The following is a 20,185-nucleotide window of genomic DNA, read 5'->3' on the forward strand; positions in this document are numbered from 1 at the left end:
TTATCAGATAAATATATTTACAAATGGTTGTACATGAAAATCGTAGAGATTTTTTCAATCAAAAAATCGTGTCTAACCTTATAGCTAATGCTTTTTACCTGTCTGTACGAGCACTGACCAGATATGACTTCGGAGGAAGCCAGAAGAGCGTAGCTTGTAACCAGTGCACGCTGCTACGGAGCCTGGTCACCTGTGGGAACACAGCCGGCTTTAGGACCCAGCGTGCGCGAATTTCCTCTCCAGCTGCTGCGGCGATGAGGGAAGATCGCGGGGAGAAACCCAAAATTCACAGTGTTAAATCCTTCACTGAATCATACTATCGGACGGTAACGAAAACAACAGGCACAGGCACTTCCCCTTGCCTTTGGATGAATACGTCAAGTTCAGAGGCATAGGAATACAGTTTGGGGCCGTTAAGGTAAGGCGGCGCGATTCCATGCGATTAATAACAAAGGCGCCTGGCGAGCGAGGGGGCATTAAAGGGGGCATTGCACAACGCAATGGAGGGCGACAGTCAACTCTCTAAACTTTGCACTTGTACATGAGTGCATCAAAGTCCTAACATCCTGTCATAATGAGATCTAACTATCCGAAACGGTGGGTGTATTAATACAGTGCAAAGACAACATGCGGCAACATTTGAAAATATATGGATAATATTTTGTCCTAAACTGACCGCACGCGATCACAAGAGCCAATGTCATTATGTGCGTTAAGGCCTACGAAAGTGATGCATCGCGCAAAAGCGCGTTAATTCCTGGTGCAATAAGTTTGGATATCTTTTGCATCCCCTCTCAACCTGCCCACTTCATGTGCTCTCTCCCACCCTTGCGACATTACCTCAGTCATGCAGTGGAGCATGTACCGGTCCGACACCCCAGTTTGCACTGTTGCACGGCCTTTCTGTTGTCATTTCCCATGCCACTTCTTTTTAATTGTGTTTTGAAACTAAGTTGTAAATGTTGCCCAAGCGGTGACGCTCAATTGCAGTCACCTCAGGCCTGTTTAAAGCAGCTAATGGTGGCTGGAAATTGAGACTAATCAAGTAAAACTTTTCAGTGTCTCTCAATAGGCCTTTAACGCGTTAATGTGTCAGCTTTCAAGTATAGATAGATAGATAGATAGATAGATATGGGTGCATTCACGTGTAGAGGAGCATGTGTGGCACGTTCGTCTTGTTTACAATATTTTAGCTTTTAATAATGCAATTAGTCGTCGTTGCAGTGACTGCGCCTGTCTGATAATGTCTTACTCATATGTTGCAGTCACAATTAATACCCTGTATTTTTACGGCAACATCAATGTTAGAGCCTCAAGAGGACGTGATGCTCTCAGCGCAGTCTATGGGGTCAGTTTGCATCGGAGCAGATATGACAAAAATAGGTCATCGGCTCAAAATGTTAAAATTCACATCCGTTTACGTAGGCTAGATGTGTTTCAGGAGGAGCAATACGGACAATTTGTGTTACATTATAGTCCGATGATGATGATTCTCTGCGTTTTTCTGTGGAATAAAAGCCTATTTATTCTTATGCTAATCATCAAACGAATGTGCGTCCTCTAATTGAACAGAACTTCACCGGATTGCTATATTACATACGCAGTCATTCAATCATAATGTCATGGTCTGGCGAATCTCCGGTGCCAAATGCATTCAAATATCAGCTTGAGGTAACTTCGCGAGTCAATGTGTAATCTTGTCCTGCTCAGTAAGGCTTCATCTGAAGAAATGACTGAGACAGTGTCAGTGACAATGATTTGTTCTTGAGATATTCATTACAATACATTGGTTTCTGAACATTATGTCTGTATGGTCATTGTGATTTACAGACAAGATCAGGCTTAAACAGAAAAAAGTTGGACCACAAGTGATGAATATTCTGTCAGTTTCACCAACTGACTGTTGCTCTGAAAGATGCTCAACCTATTGGGAAGATGTTATCGTTTTGTTTGTTGGAATATAAGGTCAAACTGTGGAATATAGGCCTATGGGTTGCAGGTTCATGGTGTTGGTGCAATTTTTTAAAAATATTTTGTGAATATTATTGTGAATAAGCAATTGTGCGAATGCCACAATGTTGAATAAAGCTGACAGGCTGTTTGGCTGACAGGTTGAATCAAACTGTGTAGGCCTACAATGCACAGTGTCTGAGGCTGAAAAGTAAGGGTTGCTTGTTAAATCCAAGATCAAAGAAGCCAGCGAATGGCTACTGGACAGCTGATGGACCTGATTTAGCTATCATCATGCTCATTGTCTTGTCTTGATACAAGGAAGATAACCCCAGATTGTTTGTGCATCACTGCTGAAAAAGTGACTGATTATTTTGAGATAAGCACGACAGGCAGAAAAAAATATCTTAAATTGACCTAATTTTGAAATAAGACAAGAACTGACTTTATAGATCCACAGGGGAATGATGTTTGTATTATTTAGTTATCAGAGCCTGCGTTTTTACTTAAAATGAAAACCGATATGATACATTTTCTTGTTTTCACTATTCATAAAGCATGAAACTTTAAAGAATAGCAATAATTAGAAATAAATCTTGCATTCATCCTAGTTGAATGTCAAAAATAGATTGAAAGCCAGGCCATTTTAATGAGCTGAACCAAATCTTATGAACTTATTTCAAATTATGTTATGTCAAGGTTCTTGTATTGTCACCAGGTCTTTTTTGCATTAAATAATTAAACAAAACTTTTCACTGTTCATTTTTATAAGCGACATGATTTAGCCTTCAAACGAGGAAAATTGAAGTTACTCAATGGATTCGCAGATGTTTCAGGAAAAATAACAATAACATTTGCTCAACTTCATCTGAAGAGTAACAGTCCAGTACTATTGAAGCTCCAGAGATATTTTGCAACAGCTGATGCTAAGTTGCCACCTGGAAAAAATAAAAATAATAATGAAGGTCTTTTGAGGCTTTTTGAGAAGTTAAAAAAAGTAAATCCACCTGAGGATCCCAAAATCTTTCCCGTTCACCGTAGACAGATTTGGCTACATGATATTGTTTACATTTAACTTATGCGTTAAAGATCTTCTTGTAGATGCAGCACGTTTTAACAAAGAAGTCAAGGCTTCTCATATTGAGAATCCGTTTAATTTAGGTTGAAAATATAAACATCTCGACCCATCAGTGTGCACCTTTAGTGTGGACCTTCATGTGCATCTACTATTGATGATCGATGTAGTGGACATCAGTCTCGTGGCTCTATTGAAATAGTTCGAGACCGAGCAGGGGTTTTTATTAATTCCTCTGCAATGTTTGTCTCAACTCTGTTTGTGCCAGCCCACGTGTGCGAATTTGAAAGCGAGATCATACAAACATGCACGTGCTACTCGGCGACCCTCGCGTGTTGGGTCCGAGAGCAACGGTTTAATTGAGAGAGAGAGAGAGGGTGTGTATTTTCACTTTGTTACTCGGGTAGGGTTTGCAGTTTAGCGCACCGTTGCGATCTCCTTTCCCCTTGAGCGGCTGGATTCTCGCGGTGCATGCTGGGACCTGCAGTCTTCGCTCCTCCCTTCTCAGGGGGAACGCGATCAGGGCGTGGCTGGCGGAGCACTACAACCCTATGGAAACATTTCGTGTCGTACGGTAGCAGAGTAATGCAGACCGAGTTGAGGGGAGACTTCGCTGCGCAGGGATCTGAAAATCGCTCCTTCAGTTTCGTACACCTTGCTCCATACGAAATAACGCTGTCCCCGCGTGTCACGCAGCACAAGTGACGATAATAATAAGGAGCGTACGGGAAACTCGGCGACCCTATTAGTTTCCAAACACTCCTCGAGGGCAGTGTGGGGAGAGACAGCCAAAGTACGATGTTTCCTCGCGAAGCAGATCTCATCCAACCTAAATGTGCGCGTGACATTTCTCTGCCCGTGTATTTTGTCTCGAGTTCTAATTCAGACGTCACAGCTCGGCTCGCGCTTGGCGAAAAACCAACGGTCACTTTATAGTTTGACAGGATTCGGCCAGTACGAACGCGTCGGTTAGTTTAACTACATTGTGGCCACACGGACCGTGTAGGCTTTCGGTTCTTTCTCCGAAAGAAAACGTCTGTTTCGGCTAATCCCCGATCGCGGGACCTACATTTGGTTGTTTTTTTGTGTGAACATCGGCGATATTTATCACTGACTCCCATTTCATTTTGAGGCGTTTCGTGTCACCTGAGAGTCTCTTGTATTGTGTGATATGGTTTTTAGTAGCTCCAGCTAGAACGAGCGAGTGGGTTGGTCAGAGAAACAAACATTTTGCTCTGTTTTAGGACGATGCTCTAACCTAATATTAAGCTTGCTGTGGATACGTGACATTGGCTGGTCATCGACTGCTTTTCTGCATCACCCTTTGTGCAGATATGAGCTCCGGGCTGCGGAGCTCCGACAGACTGACTGGGAGACCGCGGGTGTGCTGAGCTCCAGTCTAGAGAAGAGAGACGATGCTTATTTCCTCGTCTCCGTTTATCATTGCGCTGGTAACCCCATTCAAACGAAAGAGGGCTGAAGAAAAACACGCAGTCCCACTCCTACTGATCCTGCGTTTTCAATAATTGAGATGCCTCAAGATGAAAAATGTCTGCACGAAAATGATCGGTTCTATCTTTAGCAGCAGATATAATCACGTATATAACACATAAACTTTCCAATCATCAGACTTTCGCTAAAGGCCTGTACGGCTCGGTTATGCTAGACATCTCATTTGAAGTCCGAAAGATGAGCTGTTCGTATTTTAAGACAGCTGTCACCTGTATCGACAACGTGGAGCTGCTGCGCTCACCTGCATTCTGATGCGAAACAGGAGTTTACGGTGTTTGTGATGTTTGCATTTGAGACTTAGGTATTTAGATTTGGTTAAGTGTGATGGTTATGTATGCAGTTTGATTTTCTGAAGTAATATCTGGTCTTATTCATGTCATTCTTTTTAAATCAAGAACATAACCTCGAGAGACATCGGGGTGATTTCGTCTCGAATGCAACAATGTGCAACTTTAATTCGGGTTCAGATCATTCGGTTTGATTTTGTATTCAGGGTTTCCACCAACATAAAAATCCAGAAAATACCAAGGATTTTTGTATTGATATTTCCAGATATATGGCAAAGTCATGGACATTTCTATAGTGAGTTTAAGTTTATGCTCTGCTCTAAAATATTACATTGCCTAGGCTTTATATGTAGTAAAACCAGAATTATGATCATTAATTTGATCTATTAATTTGAAAAGCTGTTATCTGACATAGAAATGGGAGTCTACCACCACAATCTTTAAAAATCGTAATTAGTAAAAAACTAATAATGGATGACTGGAAAGGTCATGAAAATTAATTTGTGAAAAAGTGTAAACCCTGTATATGATTTGATCTGTTGGTCTCTGATAGGAGTTTTGCAAGGCCAGACACACAGCGCTATTGGAATTAGATTAAATCACAGCTTGACCACCTCATTATAAGCAAACATTTTAGTAATGCACACTCTGTGACTGGACATGAGATACTTTGCCTTTATCTAATGTCTGTAAAGGGTAAAGCGCCTGTGTTAGACACAGCATCCCATTAATGCTTGCTCTGTTTTTTTCTGCACTGTTGATGCTGTCTTGATCTACAGCAGTTTGTCCAACTGAGGTAATGAGGCAGTAAAACCAGCATCAACTTTTGCATGGCCTTCCATCCTTTATCCTCAACCTTTGGCATTTGTGGCCTCTCGTGCACTCAACCATTCCCACCTGTGTGAGGTTTTGGGATCTGATCGTGGGTGCTCTGCTTCTTTAAAAAGGTGGGGTATTAGAGTATGCAGACTTTGACCACCCTGTTGTCATATGCAGTGTGGGTTAAGAGGATTCCTTCAGCCGTGGGAGCTGAGGTTTTTGCTCGTTTCAGTTTTAACTGATTTTTCAGGCACTCCCTTGCATACTCAAAATTGACTAACTCACAAACTCAGAGAGAGTCACGGGTCACACTTAACATTTTCACAATTTAGTCTCCCCTACAGCAGAAGATGGCAACATGCATTTGCAAACGTATAATTCAAAATGGAAATCGCTGGAATCAGATCATTGTATTCTTTTAAAATCTGTTATTTAAATCTGAACACTCTTAAGTATAATATCTATTCCTACTCAAGCTGTTGTCTGTAGGAAATTGTGACATCTTGACTAAGGAAACCTCTGTTACTCACAGGAAGTTTCCAGCCTGTCTCAAATCACTGACTGTAGCAAGAGAAGTGATGTTGTGGCCTCACGGTTAGTGTTTTGTTAGATTACAGGAAAAGAGACATAAAACATGAAAACGTTCTCATCGATCATAATTAAAGCTCATCCATGTCCATCTTTTGTTAAAATTCTAGAAGTGTTCATTTCTGTCATTTTGAGTCGAATCGGTTGGATTCTTTTTCTGACAAATGGGAAGGATTTTTGAAAACCCTAACTTGGTGACTAGAAATATTTCATATCACTCAAAATAATTTGGAAGTTCTTGAAGTAATGTGCAGGTACATGTAGTTCTGCACTACTAATAGGGATTATCAGTTGTAAGAATGTCAGGTGAATGTATTACCAACTGAACCATTTTTAATTAATGTGCTAACAAGATTACAGTTGCCGCTTAGTTCAAATACATCTTTGCAATGTGTAATGTAGATGGCAATATATATTTTACATTTAATTTAGTGAATGAGGTTTGAGTTGACCTTGGCTGAACAACACAACATTTATCTTCTGCAATCAATTATAAGTATATTAAAGAAAAAAGAATCAATTGAAAATAAGTATAAAATCAACATCATGGCTTAGGTATGTTGTTGTTTAATGAAAGATTTAAGGCTTTTAAACATTTAAAACTGTAATTTTAATGTTCCAAGTTTTGACTTTCTGTTTGAAATAATTCTGTATGCTTAATTAGTGCATTTTTTAAAGCTGAAAATTATCTATTTCTACTACAGAACTGTACAATACCCAGAGGAGAATCCCATAAAAATCACTTGTCCACACACACTGAGTAATGTGTTGAGAAAACGCCTATGCAGGTAACATATATTTCATTGTTATAGTCCCCCCTCTGACTCTTTCATGATCATTTTGGCGTTCACCCTAAGTCAAACTTAACTCACTGTTTTTCTGATCAGGTGGATCCCTCACCAATGAATGTAGGGGATGGAGGGACGGTGAGCAGAGAGAGCGGTGCCCCTACCCAGGTGTCTGAGAGCATGGTGGGGAATCCACAGCAGACACTGCCTCTTGAACTTAGAGGTGACATACCTCAAAGTCAGCAGAACAAACTGAGGGCGACCACAGACTGCAAAACGCCCGACGTCTGCTCAGAAGCCAGCAATTCAAATCATTGTCCCCCAGTTCCCCCCTCCCAACCTCTCAGCAATGTGTTCAGCACTGATCCCGTGAGCACACCATTGCCCGATCGGACTGAGGTTCCCAAAAGCAAGATTGACAGTGCTGGCATCTACTCCACTCACCAGTGGCCTTGTGGAAAAAAGGTCACAGCAGAGGACCCTGTGAACTCTGTTCACTCTAGTATAAACCTAAACAAGAAGACTAACGCACCAGCACCAACCCAGCCTGTGATAAGCGTTCCTCTGGGGTTCCAGTGCTCCACACTGTTTAAACCCGGGCAGCCTGTTGCTTTCCTTCCCCCCTCCAATTTTTCTTCTCCTCTCTGTAAGATCACATTGCCACCAGGGTTAGGTCAGATTGCAGCACTGAGAGAAGCCACTGCTAGCCAGTTTCAAAAGGACTGCACAGCACAAAGCTCTTGTTCAAGTGTGACACCTATGATCAAAACATACCCGTATCATTTTTCCGTGGGGAGAGGACCTGGTGCTGATAAGAAGCCTCAGTCTTCAGGATCCAAAGTCAGGTGTGACTCTCTGTCCAAGGGCTTTCAAGGTGGGGCTGAGCATAAAGCCACAATGTCTTCTGTAGCAGCCCCAGCTCTAGCCCTTCCAGTACAGCAAGCCACGCAGGGCTCGGCTCCACCATCCCGGTACACCATCTCTCCCAATGCTGCCATCTGCTGCAGCCCGGCTCTGGCGAATATCACCACTCAAAATCAGCTGCTTAGCCTTGTAGAAAGAGGTTCAATGTACCGAGGGTCAGAAAAAACCTCGTTGACATTTCTGAAACCAAAAACTCTGTCGACTCCAGAGGATCACAATGTTACCTGCCCCGTTGAGTCCAGGGACGTGCCCCTTGATCTGTCTGCAAAGTCCAAGCGACAAAAAAGCATTAAAGAGGCTCAGAATAGCCCATTAGTGGCCACGGAACATCATTCTGCTGAGTCTCAGAAAAATGTTGCTGGTTCAAAAAAGGTTCACTCTGCCTCTTTTGGATCATCCAGTACATATGACACCCAAAGAAATGGTGCAACTCAGAAATCATCTTCAAAACTAACTAATCACCATGCTTTGGAACCCAACGCATCGTGGGCCAAAGGCTCATCTCCTAGTTCCTTGAATAATCTCCCTGGTACATATGTAGGTGTGGCAAGCCCCATTCTAGCATCTACTTTACGCAGCAAAGATGGAAAAAGTGCTGCTTTTGTTGAGGATCTTCAGACATTTGCCAAACAGGAAACCATCTCCATCATTGACCAAGGAGAGCAGCCGGTCTGTAGAGAGAGGCAAGCGCCATTTGCTGTTAAATGTGCCCAGCATAATAAAGGTGGAAAGCTCTTGACAGGTACTCAACAAGGTTTTTTATCCACCCAATTATGTGCTACATCAAATTCACAGCCCCACCGGAAATCTGTTCGTGGAAAGGGAGGCTCCCTGTTTACACCTCCAGTTAAATCCATGTGGCAACCACCCTGTGTTCTTTCTCAAGGAACATCCCTGCAGAAGAGACCAAGTCCGACTCAAGCCCCAAAGACGAAGAGCACCCTCGGTTGTGAGAGAGCCCTGTTCCATAACTCCCACTTAAGTCCAACTAAAGTAGAGGATGAAAAGTGGGAGAAGGCCAAATCCCCCCTGTCTAACCTGGAGTCGATAGTGAAGCAGAAAACTCTCGAGACCACTGCACTTACTGGTGAGAACTACTGTAATCTGTCTTCTGTGGGATCCAAGAGGCCTGAGGTAGTCAGCGTGCAGAACAGGTGTCAGGAGTCCACGTTGCAGCAGACCCTTACCACTGGTTCTTCCCTGTTCAGGGCCATAGAAGGACAGGTCATCAAGTCAGATAGAACCTCTCCACAAACGGACAACATAGCAGCTCTAAGCAGACCGGAGGTTTCTGTGCCCAAGGATAAGGGACGAGAGAAACAGGCAAAACAGACAGAAAATCTAGCATCTGATGGTAGACAAAAAATGAAATCTGGTACCCTTAGTAAAAGGAGTGCTCCCAGTGTTAAAGGAGAATGGAAGGAAAGGAAATTGGCTCAACAGTTAGAGAATGAGACGGCAAAAGAGGAGAAGGCATTAGAGAAGAAGCTTTCTTCTCATGTTAAGGTTGAAGGGATAGCCTTATCCCTCCTTCAGAGCCAGACCATAGAAGCAGAAGGAGAGGCAAAAGTTAATGGAGCCAAAGAGGAGATACCATCCAAAGGAAAAGTATCTGCCACCAAACAGAAGAACCTGAAAAAGCCTGCCAAGGAGAAGACACCTTCTGAAGTGCAAAAAAAGGCTATGAGAGTTACTAAGAAGCAAAAAGATAAAGACAGTCAATCAGTCAAGCAAGGCCCCTCCCATAAAAAGGTAAGATTTATTTATTCTGGACAGTTGTGTAATATCGGCGTCAGTTGCATAAGCCATGACTGATTACATTAAAAATGTTCCTTAATTCAGTCTAAGGGTGGGAATATGACCAAAATCTGATATCACAACATGTGTGATTTTTATGTCACAAGCAAAATATATGACAATATAATAATTTCCACTGGAAATTAAGCAAAGAAAAAATGATTTAAAACCATGTGATAATGTTTGCACAGTCCAGTCAATTGAATACTTGAAAAATAAAAGGTAATTTATTTCATTTGATTATTTTCTCTTTTATTTGGTACTTGATGGAAAAAGTGCAAAAGGTATAAGTGAGAAACGGATTCACATTAACTAACATTTGAGTTCAGTCTAATTGAGCTCTGATTGTTTGAGCCACATTCAACCATTCTGTATATATCATCATGCTGCTCAGCCCTCATGCAGTCTAATGTCAAGATAACTGTAAAGCAGAGATGCCCAAAACAGGGCCTGCTGGCCAAAGTTGACCCCTGATGACCTTTGAATTAGGCCTGCCATGTCATATCACAAGAGGGGGGAGAAATATATTATGTCTGCATTAGAATGTAGAGAATACAAATGAATTGGATTTAAAGAAAGTAAATGTTAATATAATATAGTTGAATTAGGGCTGGATGATATGGCCAAAATTTAAATCATGATACATTTCTTAATTTCGGTAGATACAATATAATTCTGATATCAAAATGAACAATATTAAAAAAAGCCTCAGAAAAACTGCAAAGAAAGCCCATAATGGATGTCTGTACCTACAAACTTCTGAAAAATTAATTTGTCAAGTCTATGAAACCTCCTCCTATAAAATTATATAATATTTTTGAAATAAAAATGGCACAAATAAATTAATGTTCATCTTTTATTTGTATTTAGCCTTCATACAAACAAGAAATATGAAATCACCGTCAAATAAACATAAGACTCTCTGACTCACCTTATTAATATTAATATATTTAACTTTAAACTATGACATAGGCTGATTATTCTTATAGATTGAAACAAAAGTGCTCAGATTTGCTGCAGAAAACAGAAAAAAAGAGTGAGCAACAACAAAAACTTGATGCTGGAGACAGGCTTATTGAAAATGCAAATTAATTCTCTGCCAGCAGGAGGCGCTTTTGGCATGGCAGAAACACGGTTTCCCCGGTAACGGCTGTAAACAAAGCAGAGCTTTGTTTTGAAACAGCAATGCTCATGTTTATTCAACGAAGTCAAACTGTCAAAGCCTTTTGCAAAATGTGTTTGTGGCAGTCAGTTTTGATATTGTGACGGGCCGCCACAAATAAATCAATGTATGGGAAATACTGGTAATGTATATTGAAATATTGGAAATGTGTTTAAAAATCATATCACCATTATTGAAAAAATGATATATATATATATATATATATTGATATTGAATTATTGTCCAGCCCTGAGGTGAATATAAGGAAACATTTGCTTTTCGCCCATGATCCTCAGTTCAAGGCCCTCAATTTGGCCACCTCTGCTTTAACAGGCTATTCAAAATAAGCCTACATTAACAGAATCTCGTACCACAGACAATCATTTTGATTTTTCATTCAGTTTGCTCTAGAGTGGACAAGACATTGCTAGAGTGGACAAGACATTGCTAGAGGATTTTGAAGCAGAAATGGGAAGGTTGTCGTTTTGTTTAATTACAAGGATTTATATTATTCTGTTTTTAATCTGAGCTGACTAAATTAATGAAGTTAACATGCGATTATTGTGGGAGTAGCCTAGTGACGTGCGTTCTACTGTGTAAATGAGCTGCGTGAGTCTAAGCCCTGTGAAAGCGCTTGGTGAGAAATGATGGCATTACCACTATGAGCTAGTGATGGGTTTATAGACAATTAGATTTTCCTGTGAAATTTTTGCTTTGCTTAAATGGCCATTAATCTAAATTACAAATATGCATGTTATATTGAAAGACAAAATGTTCAGTTATAATTTTGTTCAACACATTTTATTGTACTTCATCAGAAGAAAGATGCGTTGCCTGGAGTTGGAAATAGTGTGCTGAAAGATGGAACAAGCTCAGCCCCTAAAGTACGGGGAAAGACTCGCAAAGGGAAGAACTGTCCAGCTAATATGGAGCACTCCGACTCAAACAAAATAGGTACTGACCCAGCTTGTAGTTAAAGTAAAAGGTTGGTCATTTACTCATCCTCATGTCGTTCCATACCTATCTTCTGTATTAAAAGAAAATGATATTTTCATGCAGGTTTTTTCTTACAACGATGGGTTAAAGTGACCCTGGTTGTTAATCTCCAAAAGTGGCAAAAAAAGGCCAAAAAAAAAGAACGAATAAAAGAAGACTCAGTGAGGTGAACTCTAATTTTTGAATTAATCAGTTTGATACTTGAATGAATCGTTCAGTCCAATGTGTGATCTAAATTGCCAAGAACCAGCTCAAAAGAATTCATGCACTTATCCACTTCTCAAGTTCAGCTCGTTAACTCAATGATCGACTGCATAATTTTGGAATATAGCACACAACTAGCGTAGGATTTTGGTGGGTTTATTTTTGGGTGTCGTTTTTGGAGCTTAACAGCTGTGGTCACTGTAAACTTGTATGGAAAAGACCTGCATAAAAGATTCCACCACAGTATACCAAAATACAGGTTTGAAGTGACAAAGGAGTGAGTAATAATGACCGATTTTACATTATTTGGTTGAATTAATCTATTAACAATGGTTTTTTTCTTCTGTGTCATATTTAAGACAATGGAATGGTTTCCTAAATATCAAGAGTATTTCTCATGGATAATTCTGAATTCTGTCACCAATCACAGATTTAGAGAACAGTCCATGCAGAAGTCCTCAGGTTGACAGAGATTCAAGCTCTCTCAGCAGTCCGAGCTGGCCTAGTAAGGAATCAGATTCCCAGGAGGAGGCCTCTCCGCGGCTGAGACGAGGGCGCAGACGGACTGATGAAGCGTTGCTCCGAGACTGGAGCTTCGCTACTCCACCTACTCCTCCCCCTCTCGATCCCCCCTCTACACCACCCCCTGTACCAGTCCGCCGGCCCCGCGGCAGGCCTCGAATCAATCCTCTGCCTGAGGAGGTGGATGCGGACAAGAATAGGCCCACTAAGCGTGGAGACACCTCTTCAATAAAGAAAAGGAAACGCTGCAAGAATCGTAAATATCAGAACGGGGAATACATCACAGAGAAAGATAAGGTGGCAGATGGAGAGGAGGAGAAGCTGGGTGTGGAAGACTGTGAGGCCACTAGTGAGTAAAGATGTCTGAGGCTTGATGAACATTTTGCTGAGAACGTCATTCTCTCTTTGCCTTTCCTGGTCTTGATATTTAGTCCGTGGGCTACAGTTGAGGGTAGCATAATTAAAATAAATGTTGAATGAATTTCCCATTGGGGAACAATATCTCACACAATTTAAACTTCCAAAAAACCTTCTAGTTACAATTATTAATACTGAAAATGATCCAGATCTGTGCAGTTTTTACTAAATTGGGAGTGTCCAATGTCTGGATGTGGGCGTTACCAAAGGTCTGAAGGTGAAAGTATGTCTGTGAAACACTTACCTCTTTGGGGGGAAAAATAGTCCTGTCCGAATAGGGCTTAGGTAGACAAGTCTTATTTAGCAGAAGCTTGTTTTTGATTGCAAACAATTTATTTAATGGAGTTATATGTCCATCTATCTATGCTGTGTTAGGAATGATGTAATAAAGGTTGGTGTTGAAATGTCAGTCTATGCCATTGCAGATGAGAAGATGGGTGTGTACCCTTGTCTCAGTGCCACACTGACCGGCGAAGTGCCCAGTCCAGACATCAGCCCTAGGCGGACCCTGTTCACACGTTCGGGCTCGGCACGACCTCAAGAGAGTCCACCCGTCGCACAGCCTAACGACCACAAACCCTCAGGGAAGAGGAAGTTCAAAAGTAAACACTTATGTGACACTGACAACCAGAAAAAGGTTAGCTGAAGCATCTTTTCAAACTTTCAAGCATTTGAAACTAGAACACTTGAACTGAAAATTGTGATTTCTAGGGATTTTTCCCTCTTAAGCCAGGCTCACACTATAGGAGTTTTAAAATCCTAACCGATTATGAAATCTGGTTGCAGCACACACATAAGGAGAATCTTTGCAGATTATCTTCCCTCACATGTTTGATATGATTAGGGCGGCCCCGATTTGTGTGCGAGCAGATCGGGAGTTGCAAGATTCGATCGGTGAACGCCTTACATTACCAGATAATCCGCGCCGATCATCGGGACCGATCGAGGGGCTCGACAAGATTTTTGCTCCGATTCTCGGGACGGGGAAATCGGGGCTAAATCAGGCTAAAAATTACCTATAGTGTGAGCCAGGCTTTAAAGCTATACATCTTTTCAATTAGTCTTATGCTGCCCCCTAGTGGCATTTCGAGTCACTGTAAACCACTTTGTTAAAACAGCTGTTTTTATTAGGTGGGACCATGTAACAGTTGCCCTGCCCTCAATCTCACATCCCTCATGCATGACTCTCTTTGTCTTTGTCTTTGTTTCAGCTCAAGACTAAAAAAGGCAGCTTGGGTAAACGCACAGGGCCCCTCATGTCAGGTGAGGATGGTCCAGCTGCCAAGAAAACCCCAACTACTCCTTATGCTTTTCCCAAGCATTCAAACTCACCACTGTCTGGTAAAAAAGGAACAGCCGGGAAATCAGGAATCCCTGAATCTACTCCAAGCCGTCCAGTGCCTCCAGAAGTCCGTCGACTGATTGTCAATAAGAATGCAGGAGAGACGCTGTTACAGAGAGCTGCTAGATTAGGTTACCAGGTAAAGCATTCATAGCCCTTTTGTTTGCTAGCTGACTTTGTAATGTTAATTATAACAAAATAAATAATAATAATTATAAATATTTTTTGTAATAAAAAAAAAAAGTTTTATTATTATTTTTTAGGATTTAATTAGTTAATAGCTTTTCATCAGTTCACAAACCCCTTGTAGTTCCCTTGCAAACCCCAGTTTAGGAATTTGTAAATAATTTGATTAACAGCCTTAAAGGGTTAGTTCACCCAAAAATGAAAATTCTGTCATTAATTACTCACCCTCACGTCATCCTAAACCCGTAAGACCTCCGTTCATCTTCGGAACACAAATTAAGATATTTTTGATGAATTCTGAGGGCTCTCAGAAGTGTCAGCTGCATTATGCGGATATGTTTTCTACGTTGTTTATGCTTTGATTTGAAGGAAAAAAAGTATCCGCGTGACGCAGCTTTTTTGCATTACATCAACATCTGCTGATGTTGGTGTAACTGACTGTTTGATCAATTGCTCATTTTACATATATAAATGTTTATTTTCAGGATGTAGTTTTATATTGCTTGGAAAAGGATGTAAGAGAGGTGAACCGTCGTGACAACGCGGGTTACACGGCACTACATGAGGCCTGTGCACGTGGCTGGACGCACATCGTACAGGTGCTGCTGAAGCATGGAGCAGATGTTAACTGCAGTGCACAGGATGGAACGCGGTGAGCAGCGGGTTACATTGAGGATATGATATAGACAGAATCAACGGTTCATTTATTACTTGAAATATTCATTACAACTGAAAGGCACCAAGTTTTGTTCATCCCCATAGACAGCTTTGGGCTACTGCTTTTTTAATTGTGTAATGACATAATGACAGTTTTATGGTAGGTAGCTAATGGGCCACATTAAATTTGGGAGATGTATTTTTAGTATCAGAATCTGTACAAAATAAGATCACGTATGTCCACCCACAGCTACAATGTGTCCAACAAAATATGTCCAATTACCAAAACTGAAACTATTCTTCCTCCTACCATTTCCTGTAAGAGTTTTTGCCTTTTTCATCATTGCAACCCATCTACAGTAACAATAAGCTCAACTTTAGATGGAGAATTTTCAGTATACTAACTTGTGTTTCTAACTTTGCAGCCCGATTCATGATGCAGTAGCAGCTGATAATCTGGCTGCCGTCTGGATGCTGTTAAATCATGGGGCAGATCCCACACTGGCAACCTACTCTGGTCAGTCCGCAATTAAACTAGCCCAGAGTCCTGGGATGAAAACTTTCCTCAAAGGTAAAACAACTACATTTTCAAAATCTTGCATATATGTTTGCTAAACTTTAATGTTTATTTGCAGAATGGTCACCAAAAGCAACCTGATACATTATTTAGATTAAAACTGTCTTTGTGTTTGTTTATCCAGAGTATTTCACAGATTTAGAGGGACGAACAGACCAAGATCCTAGTCTTCAGTGGGATTTCTACAGTAGCTCTGTATTTGGTAAGAAATAGAAGGTTTATTGACTATCATTCAGAAGTATGGTTTCAGTAAGGTGTTTTTTTTAATAAATGTATACAATTTATCAAAAGTGACTTTTACATTGTTATTAAAATTTGATTTTAAAAACAGTAAATGTTCTTTTGAACATTTGTTTCTCAAATAATCCTGATAAAGTATTACAGTTTCCTCAAAAATAAGATTTTAAATATGAAACAATAATTTTAAATTGTATTAACATTTCACAAAATTATGTTTTAATGTATTTTTGATCAAATAAATGTAGCCTTGGTGAGACTTCAAAAACAAGTCTTACCGACCTCAAACCTTTGAACAGTAATGTAAGTGGGGTTAAAAAGACCACCAGTGAAAATGCTTATATTTTTGTCATTAAATATTTTCTCATTACACATAACTGTCAGCATATCAATTTGAGTAAAATGTTTATTTGAAAAATCAACATGAATGTTGTTCAGTATTTGCTTTAACATGTACTTAAGATGACCCCACAAGTGCAAAACCTGATGATCATGTTCTCCAGCATGGTTTGAGAAATCTTTTTTTGAGAGATCTTTCTTCAGTGGAAACAGAAATATATGATCCTTTCTGTTACATGGTCAGTGTCTGAAATTATTTGATTAGTGTAAAAGTGCAGAATATTCAATATTTATTTTTCATAAAAATTACTGGTAATGTTCATATTCATAACATTTCTTTAAAAACCTTTTTATTCCCAGGTTTAAATTAGATTTTGAATCCCAGATATGAAATATATTGTCAGACTTTTGCTGCCTTTAATTTTTTTTAATCATCTTTCTTCCAAATCGCTAAATGATGGTGGCATAACAAGAACAATCGACTGTCCAAGCTTCCGAGAAGGGTCTGGCTGCAGCCTCGCACTTGTACTCTCAGACTTGCATTCTCAGACACTTGCGCTTCCGCTAGCGACGTCACTTGCAGGCTTTATTTTTTATTTTGTTCTATTTTTTATTACTTTTTGTTTGAATCTCTCAACATTTTACAACAGTAGCCAGGTGGTACAAGAAAAAATAAACTAAATTACAATGTCACTTGCAATCGCCACTTGCACTCTCCGCTACGGATTTGCGGGTCTTGTCTTTTTCTTGCAGGACCCTGTATGTTATAGTACTAAATTAGTTTTAATCGTTTAATCACCACAGCGTCTTGTCTCCATTGGCAACACGCACGATTTGTGTCGATTGCAAGTGACGTCGCAGGTATCGGAGAGTGCAAGTGGTGATTGCAAGTGACATTGTAATTTAGTTTCTTTTTTCTTGTCTTCACCAGCTGGCTACTGTTGTAAAATGTTGAGCTATTCAAACAAAAAGTAATCAATAAATAGAACAAAATAAAAAAATTAAAGACTGCAAGTGACGTCGCTAGCGGAAGCGCAAGTGTCTGAGAGTGCAAGGCTGCAGCTAGACCCTCTTGAAGCTTCCCCTAATTCATGCTGAAAGTGATCCAACTATTAGGTGACAAAGCTGCCCACTAGAGGGTAGCACAAGCGCTATAAACACACCGTGGTGAGGTCTTGTAACTAGAGGTTGATATTTGCTTTTGTCTTTATTTGTTTTAAACTTTTACAGAGACAGAACAGGAACCTTGCTGGGACTTCCTGTTGTCTCAGGCCGAGGAAGAAGGCGAGGACAATTTGAGTGAGCAGGTGAAGGAGAGAGACACCGATACAGACTGTCTTCTGTTTGAGTTCTCCTCCGAGCCGCTCCTACCCTGCTACCATGTCCAAGTATCACTAATGCAGGGGTAAGTGACAGTGGAAGCACTTTAAAATACGGTCACCATGCACCTAACTAACTCTCTGCTCTTTGTTTCCTCTCCACAGGTTTTGTAACTGGTTCTTGCTGGCAGACGTGCTGAAGCGGCTAAAGATGTCAGCGCGTATTTTCCGGGCTCGGTACCCTCAGTTTGAGGTGGCGAGCATTGCTCAGGCAGAGCTGTGGAAGCAGATCTCTGTCAGTCAAACCTGCATCGCTCCAGATGAGCTCCAACCGGACGATGAAGAGAGGGAGGAGACGGTCGAGCTGGTGCGCTGTGTACCAGAGTTACAGGGACTGCTAGGCTCCTCCATACAGCTCCTCCAAGAAGACAAGGATGACAAGTCAGGGCCCAATGCCAGACCTTGCAGTCGATAGTGACTCCTGCCCTACATCTCCTGCTCTGCAGCCATGGAGCAGCGAGGTGCCATCCACAGTCGTGCACGGGTCCTTGCCATTGCATCCGATGGCCTGTTACTAGTACCAGCACTTTGTATGTTCAGAATCAGCCAGAAAGGTCCTATATCCTCACAGACACTCTTCTCACAGACCCCCTGAGTAATGAAAGGGGCCCTAGGGAGCGACTTTGCCATGCCTTTAGCCCAGGGAGAAAGGCTGGGGACGGACTCCACTGGGGAGCAACTTTCAGGTTCCTTCTGTAGGGTTTTGTTTTTTCACTCTTCAATAATTCCTTTTTTTTTAAAATAAACCTATAAGTAAATATATATGTATATCTTGACATCAGGGTGAACGCATCTGGTTGTAACTTATCCTTAACATGGTTTTATGTTTGTTCGTTATTGACGGTCCTTTAGAAGAAGTGGTAATCCAAGTCTTTTTTTATCTTGGTAAACTAAATGTGTGTAGCTAAGAGGCTTACGTCAAGCTAACAGTGGCAGGAATGCCTTTGGGCCAGATGGTTCCTGTGTAAACCATCGAGCCTCTCTCGGATCCCAGAAGCCCCCTAACCTACAGCATATGTTCCTCACCCCGGCCCTCCTTTCCTCAGCACCACTGCAGCTCTGCCAGAAACATTACACCTTCTCTTTATTTCATTTGTATCGTAGCAGGCACGGGATGTGTTCCTGTGACATCTGACGTTGCTTCGTTTTTGCTTTGGTTGATGAGCTGTTGGTTTTATCCACTGGTAGAATTTTTAAGATATTAGCAGGTATCGGCCGATATCAACCATTTAAGTGGTAAACAAACAACAACAAGCCTGTGGAGTGTTTTTTTTTTTTTTAAAGGTTTTTCTAGGGCCATTTTTCTAGATTTGGTCTTGAACTGCTTTCCAGTGCTGAAGGAGAAGGGGTCGTCTCCCAGTTTTTCCTGGTGTACCAGATTTCAGCGTGCTTTGTGGCGCGTGGTGTGTTTTATTTACACTGATTGTTGTTTGTGCTTAATTTAATAGTTATTAATATATTTGACCTTTTTTGTGTGTATCAGAAAATGATGTATGAAAATTGCTTCGTATCGGTTGGTGCTTTATTTGACAATGTACATATAATGATCCCTTTACCCTGAGGTTGTTTTGTTTTCCCACAATGCGAACAGTATTTTAACAGGCTAAAGTACAGTTTTATTGTACTGGTGCTAAGCTAGATTTTGTGTTGACAATCAATGAAGTTTTGTTTGAACTGAAACCAATAAATATTTAAATTAAGAGAGAGATGTAAAGATAGAGTTTAGTTTCACTACTTACGGAAATACAGCGAGACAAGAAAGTATTTGGTTTTGACTGAAGAAGGCATATTGCTTCAGTGATCTCTTTTCAAAGAGCAGAGCTGTTCATTTGTTTCTTTTTAAAAGAAATCAACCAGAATAAAGCATGATTGTCAGAAGTGTTGCTTGTGATCTGCAGTGTGTTTGTAGCATTGGTTGAGGTGAAATCTCCAGACTTAGCCATAGACACTTAGATCCAATTTAACACCAGCCTCACGTGGTTTACTGCTTTTATATAAAGGTTTGCAACTGCAGTATGATCAAAGATGGCAATGTTCAATCAATTTAATTTATTATTAATAAAAATCGCAAGGGATATTCATATTTTTACAGTTGCAAGCAAGTCAAATTCTATCATCATGCACTAATTTAAATAATTCCTACAGATTTGATCCACACTACACTTCACTAACAATTAAAAGGTCATTTAGGAATTTTGGAAGATAAAAGATCAATATAAACATGTCATCATTCTGTTTTTATATTAAAAAGTGCTATTTGAAACCACGCAGTCCATAGTCCTGTGCTGGAGAAACCCTCTAGGGGGCACTAAATACTAACCATACTTTATCTGCTAATGATCTGAGAAGGTAATCAAATTGAAAATTTTCAGCTAAAGTAGATTAATTTAATTTTAATCATTTTGCTCATTAAATTATATTAAATAA

General features: G+C 40.5%; 1 protein-coding gene across 3 annotated transcripts; it reads left to right on the top strand.

Annotated features, from left to right (window-relative positions):
* The first annotated feature begins 237 nt into the window (after positions 1–237).
* LOC107724841 (BCL-6 corepressor-like protein 1) lies at positions 238–19,616 on the top strand. 3 transcript variants are annotated; one of them, XM_016533918.1, is made up of 12 exons: positions 238–418; positions 6,936–7,019; positions 7,119–9,695; positions 11,721–11,856; positions 12,533–12,973; positions 13,467–13,678; positions 14,253–14,522; positions 15,055–15,221; positions 15,652–15,797; positions 15,928–16,005; positions 17,610–17,784; positions 17,864–19,616. In XM_016533918.1, the coding sequence occupies exons 2-12, from the start codon at positions 7,014–7,016 to the stop codon at positions 18,171–18,173; spliced, it is 4,518 nt and encodes a 1,505-aa protein (XP_016389404.1). In that variant the 5' UTR covers positions 238–418; positions 6,936–7,013; the 3' UTR covers positions 18,174–19,616. The 3 variants fall into 3 exon arrangements, with proteins under 3 accessions (XP_016389404.1, XP_016389406.1, XP_016389405.1); XM_016533920.1 differs by having other exon boundaries at positions 12,533–12,961; XM_016533919.1 differs by lacking the exon at positions 238–418 and adding an exon at positions 4,963–5,119.
* The last annotated feature ends 569 nt before the right edge of the window (positions 19,617–20,185 follow it).

This window comes from Sinocyclocheilus rhinocerous, unplaced genomic scaffold (assembly GCF_001515625.1).
Source record: "Sinocyclocheilus rhinocerous isolate Xijiao unplaced genomic scaffold, SAMN03320098_v1.1 scaffold1687, whole genome shotgun sequence".
NCBI classification, from domain to species: domain Eukaryota; kingdom Metazoa; phylum Chordata; class Actinopteri; order Cypriniformes; family Cyprinidae; genus Sinocyclocheilus; species Sinocyclocheilus rhinocerous.

Excerpts from the sequence above, each read along its gene's own strand:
- LOC107724841 (XM_016533918.1), top strand. Across the intron at positions 12,974-13,466 it reads GGAAGACTGTGAGGCCACTA|ATGAGAAGATGGGTGTGTAC; the intron begins GTGAGTAAAGAT and ends ATGCCATTGCAG. Across the intron at positions 13,679-14,252 it reads ACACTGACAACCAGAAAAAG|CTCAAGACTAAAAAAGGCAG; the intron begins GTTAGCTGAAGC and ends TCTTTGTTTCAG.